Below are 15,178 nucleotides of genomic sequence, written 5' to 3'. Positions count from 1 at the left end.
CATTTGCAGTACCTTGCATTTGTCAATCAACTGACATTTCTCAGCCCATCAACCGAATTTTCCTAGATCTTGTTGCAGTAGCTAACCCTGATGACTGATGTTAATCACTGTTTTCAGATGTTAATCATCTGAAAACTTAGATATTAAGCCTGATATAGCTTCAATATCATTAATAAATATTGAAAACAACAATGAAAACAAAACAATTTAACTCTGGGAAACTCCACTACTAGCATTAGTTCACGAACAGCAGTGCCCATTGATAGCGAGGGGAATGCCAGAGGTGTATTCAACTCTGGCAGTAAGCTAGATGATCTTGTAATAACTGAGAGTAAAGTGGAGGAGAAATTGTTTAAGATAAACACAAGAAAGGCACCTGGGGTGGATGTGATATATCCAGTTATATTAAAGGAGGCAGCAAAGGAAGTAAGCAAACCCTTAGCCATAATTATGAGAGCTTCCTTGGATTCAGGGGAGGTACCCATAGACTGGAGATGTGCAAATGTGACCCCAATTCACAAAGGAGGATCAAAGGCTGACGCAAGTAATTATAGACCTGTGAGTTTAACTACTGTTCCAGGAAAATTAATGGAGGCCCTGGTTAAAGAAGCATTGCAGGATCATCTAGACAAAACTTCAGTTATAGCTCGGACACAGCATGGTTTTGTTAAGGGAAAGTCTTGTCTGACCAATTTGATTGGATGCTATGATGCAGTCACAAAAGAACTGGATACAGGGAATAACTTTGATATTATATACTTGGATCTTAGAAAGGCTTTTGATACTGTTGCACGTGGAAGACTGCTGCACAAATTGGAGCAGTGTGGCATTGGAGGCAAATTGCTGCTATGGATAAAGGAGTGGTTGAGGTGGAGAAGACAGAGAGTGGTAATCAATGGACACTGCTCATCGTGGACTAATGTTATTAGTCCTCAGGACTCACTAATAACATTAGTTATTAGTGGAGTCCCTCAAATGTAAAGTACTGCATATGGGAAGCAGTAACCCCAGAGTAATGTATCAACTGTGTGATACTACACTGACAGTAGTAGAGGATGAAAAGGACCTGGGGGTAATTGCACAGGCAGATATGAAGTTTTCTGAGCAGTGCAGACAGTCTACAAGAGTAGCTCATGGTGTCTTGTCAATGATATACAGGAATTTTTCTAGTAGGGATAAGGAGGTGATTATTCCCTTGTATAAGCAATCGTCAGGCCACACCTTGAGTACTGTATACAGGTCTGGAGGCCTCATTTCAAGAAGGATGTAGAGCTGCTGGAACGAGTACAGAGAAGGGCAACAAGATTAGTGAATGGAACAAAGGGTTGCTCTTATGAAGAAAGGCTTAAGTTCTGCAAATTACAGTGTCTGGAGACTAGGCACCGGCGAGGTGATCTGATAGAGATGTATAAACCCTTGAATGGTGTGAGCATGCTCAATGCCGATGGGGCTAGCCGGGTGGGTAAAGTGCCTGCCTGGCAACCCAAAGGTCGCAGGTTCGATTCCCGCCTCGGGCTTGGATCAAAGTACTGCAAAAACCTTGGGAGGTGCATTATGGCCACAGAAACCTATGCGCCAACAACTACCAAAAAAATAAATAAACAATGCCGATGGGATTCTTCCTCTTGCTCAGAATAATCACCTGAGAGGGCATAAATTCAAATTGAGAAAAGATAGATGTCCAGAAATTTGCCTTTAGCCAGCGGGTAATTGGTTGGTGGAACAGACTTCCATCCCTTGTTGTGGAAGTTGATAGCCTAAATAAATTTAAGGCTCAGCTGGACATGTATTTCGAACGAACGAGGGGTGAAGTGGAAGTTTTTTTTTTTTTTTTTTTGGCTGATGCTGCATAAGCTTGCTTTCTTGCATCATATGCCTCTACTAATGCTAATAACCACTCTCTGTCTTCTTCTACTTAACCATCCCTTTATCCATAACAATAATTTTCCCTTAATGCCACATTGCTGCAATTTGCACAGCAGTCTTTTATGTGCAACAGTCATCAAAAGCCCTCATGAAACTGAAGTACATGATGTCAAAATTAATTTTTGCATCCAGTTCCTTAGTCACTGCATCATAGTAACCTATCAGATTGGTTAGAGAAGTTTACCCCTTGAAAAATCCATGCTGTGAGTTCACTATAATTGGATTTGTGTCCAAAATGTTCTGCATTACTTCTTTAACCCGTGATTCCAATATTTTCCGTGGAGGTACCTCCGTAGCCAGGTAGGAAGGAGCAGCAGTGCATAGCACACGCTTCTTGATTAGACCAGGGTTCGAGCCCGTCAGCACCAAATATGGAGGATGTGGAAAGGTCAGGGAATGACCACCGTATATCCCGGAGCAATATGGCCTTAGTTGCTAATGCTCTTAAAAAAAAAAAAAACCAATTTTCTGTGGAACAAATGTTAACCTAACAGGTCTGTAATTACACATGTCAACTTTTGGTTCCCCTTTATGAACTGGGGACATATTCACACTTCTGAAGTCCATAGGGACCTCACTTGAATTCAAGGATGCTTTCATAATTATGACTATGGGTTTGCTTACCTCCTTTGCTGCCTCCTTTAATATAATTGGATATATTTCATCCATCCCAGGTGCCTTTTTATATCCATCCTCAACAATTTCTCCTCTTTCAGTTATCGCAAGGTAATTTAGCTGCTCATTAGAGTTTGATAAACTTCAAATGGAATCCCATTTCTAAAGAATTCCTCATTTGGGAATGTAGTTGCCAAATACCTATTTAATTTGTCTGTAACCTGAGCAGGGTTATAAAAAGTTAACCCATAGATATCAATTGGCCCAATGTGATTTAATCCCTTCCTTAATATTAGCATTAGCAAAAAAACCTTCCCATTTCACCCATCTATTTACTCCAAATGTTTGTCTAGTTCTGCCTTGAATTTATTTAAGCTGTCAACTTCTACATAAGTGTAGAACTCTTTACATTTTCCAGAGACTTCTCGTAATCTGCCTTAGCTTGCTTAACCTCCTTTGTGACATGATTGCAGACTAATTTATATCTACCATATGCTTCTGTGTTGCCCAATAATTTATATGCATCCCATGCACTTTTCTTCTCTGCTACTTGTCTAAGCCCTGAACAGTATTTCTTTGTTGGTATGAAAATCCGAGTTTCTTTTTGATTACTTCCCTGAATACTTCCCCCATTTAGAATTTGCTTTTGGTAACATCATCAGTTGGTCCCACTGCACAGAATTTAAAAACCATCTGAGACCTCCGTAGTTGCCCTTAGGAAACAAAAGGCTTTCCATTTACACTTGACAGCAGTTATGTCTTTAATTAAATTCCACATTAATACACTGTGATTGCTGCCACTCAGTGCATCTTTTACTTGCAGATTCTTAATGCATGAAGAATCACTGCTGATAACTAGGTCAAGGGTATTACTTGCTCTATTAGTTTTTGCCTCTCTGACATGCCGTTGTTGAAAACAGTAATCCAAGAAATTCACAAACGTCTTGCTATTGTGTGATTGACTAATCCACAAATTCCAGTCTATATCTGGAAAGTTAATATCCACCATTATGAGACATTCTGATTTGCTGGCCCAATCTATTTCCATACATAACTGTTTGGTATGCTCATCAATGTCATTAGACTTATAACAGACTCCTACTCTCAATTTTGTTTTCCCAGTGATTATATCACACCAGACTGATTCAACGTTGCACTTGTCTCCCAGTTCAACTGGATACACTGCCTTAGATTTAATATTATTCTTAACTAAGAGCATAACCCCTCCTCCTGTCCTGTCCTGTCCTGTCCTGTCCTGTCTGTCCTTTCTGTATGCATTGTACTCCCCATATTCAAATTCTACTTGACTTATGTCTGAATGACACCACATCTCCACTATTCCTATGATGTCTGCGTTCAACAACTTAATCAGTATTTCAAATTCATCAATTTTATTTACAGTGCTCCTAGCATTAGTGTATATGCAAGTATACATGCACGTGTTCTTACTATTAGTTACCTTAACAGAACCCATGTATTCATTTGTTCCATGATGACCCACAGCAGGGCCTGAAATCCCAGGCTGCTGCATACCGATAGTAGCAGTGCAAGAATCACTTTCACCTCTGCCTGTGGCTCTAGTTAAGCTATTAGTCTGTGTATCCTCCCCAAGCTGCAGTTTTCTGACCCACCTATCGCTGCCTCGATTGCATCAGCAAATATTCTGGCACCCCATCTATTCAAGTGTATCCCATTCCTTTAAAAGCAGTCTCCTCTGTTAACAAGCACAGACCATGCTAAGAAAAATTCTACCCCATGAGCCTTGCACATTCTCTCCAGGAGTAAATTGATTGACAAGGCTCTCAACATATACTTCCTTCTATCGTGTCCAGGCAGAATTGCAAACAGTTTCAAATTCATTCCTAACTCGCAACTTTTTGCCAACATTGCCCTCTGCTTGTTAAGTCCTCAGATCTGTTACTCCTAATATCATTATGTATACGTGATGCTTTTCTGAAATATGAGTATCAGGTGTCAGTTTTCTTTGACATGGAAAAAAGTGTATGACACGGCTTGGAAATATGGAATCTTAAAAGATTTATATAACTTTGGTCTTAGGGGACACATTGCCATCTTTATTAAAAACTTCCTCTCTAACCGGTCTTTCCAAGTTTGCGTTGGATTCACTCTCTCTCAGCTATTTTGCCAAGAAGAGGGAGTTCCACAAAGATCAGTCCTAAGTGTTATGCTTTTTGTCATCAAAGTAGGCGCCTCAGTAGCCAGGTGGTCAGGAGCAGCAGTGCGTAGCACACGCTTTTTGATTAGACTGGGGTTCGAGCCCGTGACCACCAAATACGGAGGATGTGGAAAGGTCGGGGAATGACCACCGCATATCCCCGGAGCAATATGGCCTTAGTTGCTAATGCTCCTAAAAACCAAACAACAAGCCATCAAAGTAAACTCTGTTACTGAACAACTTCCCCCAACCGTAAACAGTGCCCTCTTTGTAGATGACTTTAGCATCTTTTTGCATTCATGCAATATGAGGGTCATCGAAAGGCAATTGCACCATGCCATTAACCGCATCAACTCTTGGGCAATGGCTAACGGTTTCAGGTTCTCTCTACAGAAGACCGTCTGCATACACTTTCGTCGCAACCGGAATCTTCACCCTGAACCGGAACTTAAACTCAGACAACACATCATTCCAGTAGCATCCAACACAAAGTTCTTGATAAGAAATTAACATTTCTACCACATATCTGCCAACTACGGACCAAGTGCACAAGGGGACTGAACCTCTTATGTGCGATCTCCTCCAATAAATGGGGAGCAGACCGCTGCACCTTATTCCACCTATATCGTGCACTCGTCCATTCCAAATGAGACTACGGATCCCAAGTGTATGCATCAGCAAGAAACAGTGTACTACGATGGTTAAATCCAGTTCATCATCAAGCCATCCGCGTTGCTACTGGAGCTTTCAGAACATCTCCTGTCCAGAGTTTATACGTCGAAGCAGGTGAACTGCTTCTTTCCCTGCGACAAAAGCAGTTGTCTCTAAAATATACTTTTAAACTGAAATCCCTGCCAGACAACCCTAAATGGACATGCATTTTTGAGCCACTATGGGGAAACTCTCTACAACTCCCGTCACACTGCCAATCGTCCCTTTGGTATCCGGGTCCAAGAGCTGCTCAGAGAGCTGAACATCACGGTAAACGATGTTGCTGAATCACCAAAGCAACGGCTTCCACCCTGGCATGCTCACCTTCCATTATGCGATTTCTCCATCAAAAATTGGAGTAAGGCCACCACGCCATCTTCTGTTTGCCAACAACTCTGTAGTGCTCACTGAGCCGAATACTCTGATTTCTTGCCTGTCTTCAATGATGGCTCGAAGTTAGAGTTATCTGTCAGATCTGCTGTCGTCTTTACAGATAGTACTGTATCTGGAAAGATTCCCCAAGAATGCAGCATGTATACCGCTGAGTTGTATGCTACAGAGTTAGCCTTGGGCCATATTGAAACAAAATTACCAAAGGTGCATGGTGTATACTGACTCATTAAGTATACTACAGGCTTTATCAGGGATTGGGTACAATCCTCACCCATTGCTGACCCATGTCCATCAGAGGTTACATGCTCTTTTTGAGCATTCCTTTGACATCCATTTCTGCTGCATCAAGCCACATTGGGATCAAGGGTAATAAATTGGCTGACAATGCTGCCAGATCACCGCAGCCCAACAACAGCAGCCTATTAGTCCCTTATACAGACTACAGGCAGCTAATACACTCTGCATTACTCTTCCAATGGCAACAAACTTGGCATGAGCAGATCACTAACAAGTTATATCAGATAAAGCCAATTATTCAACATTGGCAGTCTAGTCTGCGCAGGAACCATAGAGAGGAAGTTGTTCTAGCTCGTCCCTGCATAGGACATAGTCATCTTATGCATGCATTCTTGCTGAGGGCAGATGACTCTCCAATGTGTGGGGATTGTGACACCTTTTTTAACCATCCATTCATCATATTTTAACCGAATGTTCATGATGTAGACTGCAACATTTTACTTATTTTAACATTTTTAGCCATCTGACTGAGCCTTATACACTCAGTCAGATTTTATCTGACAAAAACAATGTGTCAGCTGTTTTTAGGTTTTTAAAATCAATAAACCTTTTTGCTTGTATGTAAATATATCTTTATATTAGTTTACCTTGTACATATTTATATTTTTATATATATTGACATGGTGACCTAAACAACTATGGTACTACAATTTTTACTGTTATCCAGTATGAGACGTGGTTTTGGTGCATTATAGCCCTAGTTGCTGATGCGCCATTAAAACCCAAACAACCCAATCCAACCCAACTCTTAATATCATTAGTGTCGCCAACATTTACAACCATATCACGTTTTGTGTCCTATATATCTCATATAATTATATGAAACAGTATGTCTCACATAGGCGCCTCCGTAGCCAGGTGGGAAGGAGCAGCAGTGCATAGCACACGCTTCTTGATTAGACCGGGGTTCGAGCCCGTCACCACCAAATACGGAAGATGCGGAAAGCTCAGGGAATGACCACCGCATATCCCCGGAGCAATATGGCCTTGGTTGCTAATGCTCCTAAAAACCAAATAACAAACAAACAAACAAACAAACAAACAAACAAACAACATGTCTCACATAATTATTGTGTGGAGTTGTCTATTTCTAATTGATTATTTCTTGTTAAATATAATAATGTTTAAAAGGATGAATTCACACATCCATATTCTTTTTTTTTTTTTTTTTTTTTTGTATTTATATGTTGCTATAAATTTTGATTTTTAATGTTTTTTATTATTTATTATTCATGTATATACAATCTTCTTGCAGGATACTTTGAATCACCTTTTTATGTACAAAGCAAAGCTGTTTTCTTTAAGAGATTCACTTGTACACCTTCCTGTGGTAAACTCATCATTAATATTCAATGTGGGTACACTGTTAATAAAACTAGAAAAGATTCAAATCAGTTTTGTACAAAATTATCTTCGATTACAAGACTTGTGGTGTAGAAGACAAGTATTTTCTGGTAAATGCTCTTCTCTGTTGATGTTTTTGCACTATGTTCAAGATCAACTAATTACTGAAATCCCAAGTGACTATGAAGCTGCTCTACAAAAATACTGTATGATGCAGGTATGTTTCATTATGCACATCTGAAATGTATCTTTTTAATTTTCTTAATTTGTAGGTTTTCACCTTGAAAAATGATATTAAAATGAAATTTTTAACTCAAATTAGATCACATTTCCTGCAGGCTTAGTCAAGTTACAAACTATCAGTTTAAACAGTACAGTTGTATTTTTAATTATGTAGTAAGGTGTGGCAAAGAAACGTATGCACAATAAAAGAATATTTTCTTACATGAGATTGATTACTTATATTTTGAGGAGCAGCAGTGCGTAACACACGCTTCTTGATTAGACCGGGGTTCGAGCCCGTCACCACCAAATACGGAGGATGCGGAAAGGTCAGGGATTGACCACCGCATATCCCGGAGCAGTATGGCCTTAGTTGCTAATGCTCCTAAAAAAAAAAAAAAAATCAAATCAAAATCACTTATATTTTGAAATTTGTTATGAATTTTATCATAAAAAAAAAAAAAAAGGTAAACTGCAGCCATTATCAATCCACTGCAGGATGAGAGCCTTCTCAGTGGTTCTTGTTGAGGAAAATTGATCATAATCTGTCACGCTGGTCCAGTGCGGGTTGGCAGATCGACTGCATTTAGCAGTCAGAGACTTGAAACCCAGCCTACGCAAAGAGCGTGTGCTACTGCACTCTTGCTCTTGACACTCAGCTCACATTGAACTACAAATAAATAGCATTTGCCAAGCAAGAATTATAATGCCATTTGTTTGTAATACATGCATCACTTGAATTAGCATTACAGTCAAAGGTTTTAATAGCAATCTTCTTACTAAAGGCCCGGTATATTATAATAACGATGTGGTACATCCTGGCCAATTTCCCATAAACCAAATGTAATTTTACATTCATTATAACAAGCTTGAAATACGAACAAATCAAATAAATTTTCTATAACGACCCAAAAAATTCCACTACTCTCTCTTGTGTTTTACTTTTTTATCAAAATGAAAGAACAGTAGTTTATTGAAGCTATGAGGGGTTGCCGATAATTTCTCAGCCTCTAATAGAAAGAAACAAGATAATCTAATTATATACATAGTTTATTCAACATATTTGCCTTTCAACTCCACACACTTTCTGTAACAGTGTTTCATCATTTCTAAACCTCTCAAATAGAAATCAAAAGACTGCTCTCCAAACCTGGCTTCTATTGCTCATATTATGTCATAATTTGATACAGATTTTATACCCTTTAAATGTTTTTTTTAGATTTAGGAAGAGGTCCAAGGGTACAAGATCTGGTGAATATGGGGGATAATGAAGAAGCCAGAAGCCTAGTTCAGCCAATTTGGCATGTATTTGATGTGCTGTGTGTGTGTGTGCATGCTACATCATTGTCCTGCAAAAACAGCACTCCTTGGGTGAACTCCCCCCCCCCGCATTTAGCTTTCAATTCCTCTTTTAGTTTGTCCAAAAGTGATGAATAATTCTTCAAAGTCTTTGTTTTACTCTTTTTCAGTCAATAAACAAAATCCCATCCTTGTCTCAAAAGACAGAGGTGGTGACCTTTCCAGCAGACTTCAGAGTGCTGAACTTCTTTGAATGGGGAACCACTATGCCACTACACACCTTCAACTGTTCTTTGGTCTCTGGGTTATAATGAGACGACCATATTTCATCTGTGGTCATAATTTGCACTAAAACATCATTGACACCTTGCTCAAAATGGTGAATAATGGCAGTTGAAGATAAGACATGCTGTCACTTTTGATCAACATTCAAACATTTGAGAACCTGTTTGGCAGATAGCTTCTACTTGTCCAAATGTCACGAATAACATATCTAACGCATTCCCTGAACATCAGAAATTCACCTATCAGGCAAAGTCATGGTGTGTATGGCATCAACATTTTCAGACACTGTTGCAGAAACTGGTGCTCCTGTTCTCTATGCATCCTCAGTGCCATAAAAACTCATTTTAAATTTTGAAACTCAGATTTTGATGGTTGAGTATCATCGACACTGTTCTCCTAACATCACCAACATATCAGCATGAACTTCCTTTGGTGTTTTCCCTCCTGTAGAAATAGGTATTTTGTAATCACTCGCCTTCAGTTTTGTGAAAGTGACATTTTGGGGTGACCTCCTTGAACTTGTAAAAAAATAAAATTAGATATTGCAGTTTTTTTAAGGCAAGTGGTCTGTTTAACATAAAAAGATATGCTATTTCATAATTTGACACCCACGTGTCAAAAAAAAAATTGGAAGCATGTTGGGCCAAGAATTTATCAGCACCCCTTGTAATGACAAGCAGGCTGACCGCCGACCGGGCTAGCCGAGTGGGTAAAGTACCTGCCCGGCAACCCAAAGGTCGTGGGTTCGATTCCCGCCTCGGGCTTGGATCAAAGTACTGCAAAAACCTTGGGAGGTGCAATATGGCCACAGAAGCCGATGCACCAACAACTACCAAATCAAAAAGCAGGCTGACCATGAAAAATCACTTGTTGGTGTATGAAATTAACTTCAACCATAAGTTCATTTTGCTATATAGTATGTTTATTAATATGGCTCCTACCAAGTGGGCAACTTTGCCAGTCATAGACAAAATTAAGATTTTACAAGATGTAGATGGGCACCTCCGTAGCCAGGTGGGAAGGAGCAGCAGTGCGTAGCACGCGCTTCTTGATTAGACCGGGGTTCGAGCCCGTCACCACCAAATACGGAGGATGCGGAAAGGTCAAGGGAATAACCACCGCATATTCCCGGAGCAAAATGGCCTTAGTTGCTAATGCTCCTAAAAACCAAATAACAAACAACAACAAGATGTAGATAATCGCTTGCATTCTAAGACCAACATCACTAAACAATTCAGCATTCCTAAGGGTACACAATTTAACATTCTGAAGGTCAAAAAGAGATTGAAAGCTTAGAGAAATCTGCTGCACTGGGTAGGATCAGAGTACAAAAGGCAAAGTATCCCAATCTTGAAAAGGTACCCTTGAAATGGCTAATGATGATGCATGCAAAAAATGGTAGTGCAGATGGAAATCTTTTAAAAACTAAGGCTGAATCATTTCCACATTTGTTGAATGTTGAATATTTCAAATCTTCTGATGGATGGTTCCAGAACTTTAGTGCTCATCATGGGCTGTCTTTAAAAATGTGCAGCAAAAGTGCAACCATTTAACATTCTGAAGGTCAAAAAGAAATTGAAAGCTTAGAGAAATCTGCTGTACTGGGTAGGATCAGAGTATAAAAAGCAAAGTATCCCGATCTTGAAAAGGTACCCTTGGGATGGCTAATGAAATTATGAAGAAATGGAAGGAAAATCATTTAAAAGATGTTTTCACCAGAATGACATCTTCATTGCTGACAAAACTGGACTTTTTTTTAAAAAAATACAAAATAGTGGAGTATTACTTGCCTGGACTACCTAACAGCAACCATGTCTGACAGAGAAGCTTCATCTCTTAATCATTTCAGAAAACTCAGAAGTCCAGTGCTTTAAAGTCATGAAGACATTGCTGACTATATATTGAGAAAACTGAAAAGCTTGGATGTCATCAGAATAAGAATGAATCAGAAGCTTAGATGGCAAGGTGAGTGGAAGGAATAGAAAAAAAAAATTTGCTGGTTGTGGATAACTGCACCCTTTACCGAATGAATGGCTTATGTGCAGTCATGTTAAATACCTGCTACTTAACATGTCATCAGAATGCTATTAAACGAAATCGTGCAATATCTCAAAAGTAGAACACAGTGTGAAATCAGCGTGCAACAGGCAATGTATTTATGTATTTCTACATGGGATGAAGTTAACAAAAAGTGATCATCAACTGCTTCAAACATGCTGGCTTTGTCGCCTCGAATGGTGCGAGATGGAGAAACATTATGCTTCTTCCTCTATCACAAAGAACAGTCCAATAATAGTGAAGAAATTTTTACAGATGTGCATCATCTCGTAAATTAGTAAATGTATTTTAAAGACTGTGCTGAAATGGACATTGCATGTTTCAGGATATGCACAAAGAAGAGGAACTCATTGTTGATGTAATGGAACCTGAAATTTTTAGGATGGAGAAGAGGAACCTACTGTAGTTAAGCAAGAAGTTTTGTTGAAGGATGCCCATCAAGTATTAGACATTGTACATCTTGATTACTTCACTTTTGCAGTTAGGCTGCAAAAGTGAATTAACCACTATAATTAATAATTCAGAATTCTTTTAAAATATGCTCTGCCACTTATGCAGCACATTTTCACAGATTATTATAAAGTCTGGAACCAATTCCTTTTTTTCTGTGGTTAGAGCTTAATACATATGTACACAACATAAATACTGTACTTGTGTACTAATGTTTTCGTTAATTAAATTACATACAAAATTTACAAATTATTCTTACTGCACTATACAATCAATGCTAAATGTACAATATTCTTTTTTTTTTTGTTTAATACTGCAGTACATATTTGGAATTACATTATATTATACTGTATTAGTAGGATTACATTAAATGTTCAAACTTCTTTTCTTTGTTCTTTTGCTGATTTTATCAACTGTCAGTATGAATGTTTTTTCTTTCCCTGAGGTATATATAAAGAGCTTTGATTGTGATGAGATAAAGATGTTGCTATAATGTGGTGATCATTTTTCACCTTACCTGTGGGTAGGTCAATGCTGGTTAAAAAATGCTGCATTGCCTTGTAACAAAAACAGAATATGTGAAAACATCAACTACTTTATACATTTTGTTGCATATGTAGAACTGTAATTCTAGTGAAATTGTTTTACACTGTTAATCTTGTGTTTGTGAATATGAATCTTGAGAAAGTTAATATAGAAAATTAATGAATCTTGAGAAAGTTAATGCAATCCATCTTAATGGTATACTTAATATACCATTGATGATATATTATGGAAGTGACTTAATAACTGTAAAAAATTAAGATTGAATATTTTGCTTACTACTTGCCTTTATAATTTCCTAAGCTTAAGTCCAATTATTAATTTGGGGCTGCTATTCCCCAAGTGAAATACTATGCATTTTTCTGCATTAAAACAAGCTGCCACTTTTCTGATCATCCTCAAAACCTATTCAAGTTGTCAGGAAGGAGCACTGCTTGATGTATATATGTATATCATTAACCACTCTCCCAATCTTCACATCATCTGCAAATTTTGACATCACACCATTTATCCTTTTGTCATTGTTATTTATGAAAAACAGTGGTGGTATAACATAACTCTTGTGGATTGTTTCTGTCAAACAGTACTTACTTGGAGAACCCCACTTTTAACATGTAGCCATTAATCACAACCCTCTGCCATCTGCCCCACAGCCATTGTGCAAGCCATCTTAGAATCTTAGTTATGATCCCAACATATTCCAACTTATACAATAACTCCTACAAGGGACTGAGTAAAATGGTTTTCTGAAATACAAATATACAATGTCAAAATTATTTCCTACATCCAACACATCAATGACTTTTTCTGAATAGCTAACTAGTATTCTGAAGAACTAGAGAAGTATTAGTACTAACTAATACTTCTCTCACCTGTAAAAATGCAGATATATGTATGTGCTGCTGAAAGGGTTAAATGGTGATCTTTTAGGTAATCCTCTAATGTGTGAAAGAAAACTTAGTTAACTTTAATCCTTAAAACTCAGCCCTTAATGCCCACTAAAAAGAATCTGTTGTTGTTGGTGGTATGACATTTAACTTCATAAAGGCTACTGAGACCAAATGGGATAAAATCTGAGCTTCATTCAATCTTCAAAATGACTGCAAGGTTCTTGAGTAGATGGATAAGTAATGAGGACAGTCTACCAGAAAATTCTCCCTATAATAAAAAGAGATGTACACTGGTGTATAAAACTTAAAGACCAACACTATTTCTAAAGGTTACAACCACAAAATCTTTATTTAAGGTACTCTTTACTGATGAGAGTAGATTCAGTCTACTCTCAGCAGCGATTCTGGACGTCAGCTAATCTGGCGAGAGGTTGGCACATGGTATCACCCCACAAACATCACTGAAAGGGATTGATATGGCAGTTGAGGTATTCTCGTCTGGAGAGCATTATCTTGGATGGGCGTATACAACTGTGCAGATACTGGAAGGCAGTACTGTAACTGGTGCATGCTACTGTACTGAGGTAATCCTTCCCCATGTGCATCTGTTCTGAAGTGCCATTGGCCCCGAGTTCGTGTTTATGGATGATAACGCCACACCCAATCGCGCTGCAGCTGTTGTTATGTTTTTGGAAAGTGAGGACATTGTTAGTATGGATTGGCGTGCCCATTTTCCCTGATCTAAATCCCATCGAACACATATGGGGAGATGTCTAGCGGCACGTCCACATCCAACAGAAAATATTCACCAGCTGAAGATGACACTGACAGAGGAATGGACAATGTTACCGCAAGAACTTATCAACAACATTGTTCTAAGTATGGACAGGCGGTGCAAAGCTGGCGTCGACATTAGCGGTGGCCATATCTCCTGCTGAGGACCACCTCTTCCCTTTGTTCCATCTTTGGCAGTGATGCAACTGTATCATGGCAGCCAGTGCTATGTTGCCATTTTTGAATAAAGTCCCTTACCGTTTTGTTTCCGTTGTTGTGTTGGTTTTGTTTCCTTCATCATTTCTGTACCTCACGAGGTTCCTTTGGTATGCTTTTCCCATATACAGACCACTCCTATGAGAAGCTACAGTGAAAACCTGACTGGTCCTTAAATTTTGCACACCAGTGTATATGATATGATGACTATGCCCAATTCACAGCCTTGCCGTTACCACTCTCATCTATTTTTTTTTAATCTGGAGGGCTACAAGTTTGGATCTTATTTTATCTGGTAAACTTTGTTGTTATTGCTTTTCCAGATCTGTGACCAATTATCATAACAGGCCTTGCAAGTTATAGGCTTGTAATCTGTGTAAGGAACCTGAAGATGTTGTGAGAAGTTGGAAGAAGTTGTTTAGCAGCAAGATCTGCACTCTCATTTCTCAGGATCCAGCAAAATGTTATTGACTGACTAACTGACTGTACTCGTTGCAGGAGAGTAACTGGTAGTAGATGATTTTCAGAGTAGAATAACAAAAAGAGAAATTCTCCCTTATGGCAGAGACTGCACTGAAAGAGTCAGTATAAATTAGAGAATGTGAAATGGAAAGTTAAACAATCTAGTCAAGTGTTAGCTTTATGGCATATAGTTTGGCAGTGAAGGTACTGCATGCAGCTGGTAATGAACCTGTAACTGTAAATGAAGGGAAAATTGCCACAATACCTACTACATTGTCAGTTTTCAATCCATCAGTGTATATTGTACAGGTATTGGAGTTGAAGGGTAATTATATCAGCATTCCAAGTTTGAACAGCAGCAGGTCTGAATGCAGCAGGTCAGATTTCATGTAGTTTACTATCATAAAAGGAATCCCACCAGGTATTATACTCCCAACTAGGAGGCAGTGGGAGACCTGGATCTTAGCAACATAGAGAAATAGCATTGTTTTTCTGCAAAGGTGTAATGGGATCATGT

General features: G+C 38.7%; 1 protein-coding gene across 3 annotated transcripts in view; it reads left to right on the top strand.

Moving 5' to 3' along the window:
* Positions 1 to 15,178, top strand: part of LOC150084856 (muscle-specific protein 300 kDa-like) — a 1,257,473-nt gene that overhangs the window by 991,197 nt on the left and 251,098 nt on the right. For all 3 annotated transcript variants that reach the window (XM_090376651.1, XM_090376652.1, XM_090376650.1), the window contains one exon: positions 7,374 to 7,679. In XM_090376651.1, coding sequence (XP_090232777.1) covers positions 7,374 to 7,679 — 306 coding nt within the window. The remainder of the gene's footprint in view (positions 1 to 7,373; positions 7,680 to 15,178) is intronic.

The sequence above is a fragment of the Mastigoproctus giganteus genome, chromosome 6 (assembly GCF_048544385.1).
Source record: "Mastigoproctus giganteus isolate SK-2022 chromosome 6, ASM4854438v1, whole genome shotgun sequence".
Taxonomy (NCBI): domain Eukaryota; kingdom Metazoa; phylum Arthropoda; class Arachnida; order Uropygi; family Thelyphonidae; genus Mastigoproctus; species Mastigoproctus giganteus.
The sequence above is the reverse complement of the archived record's forward strand: the minus strand, read 5'-3'. Positions and strand labels throughout refer to the sequence as shown.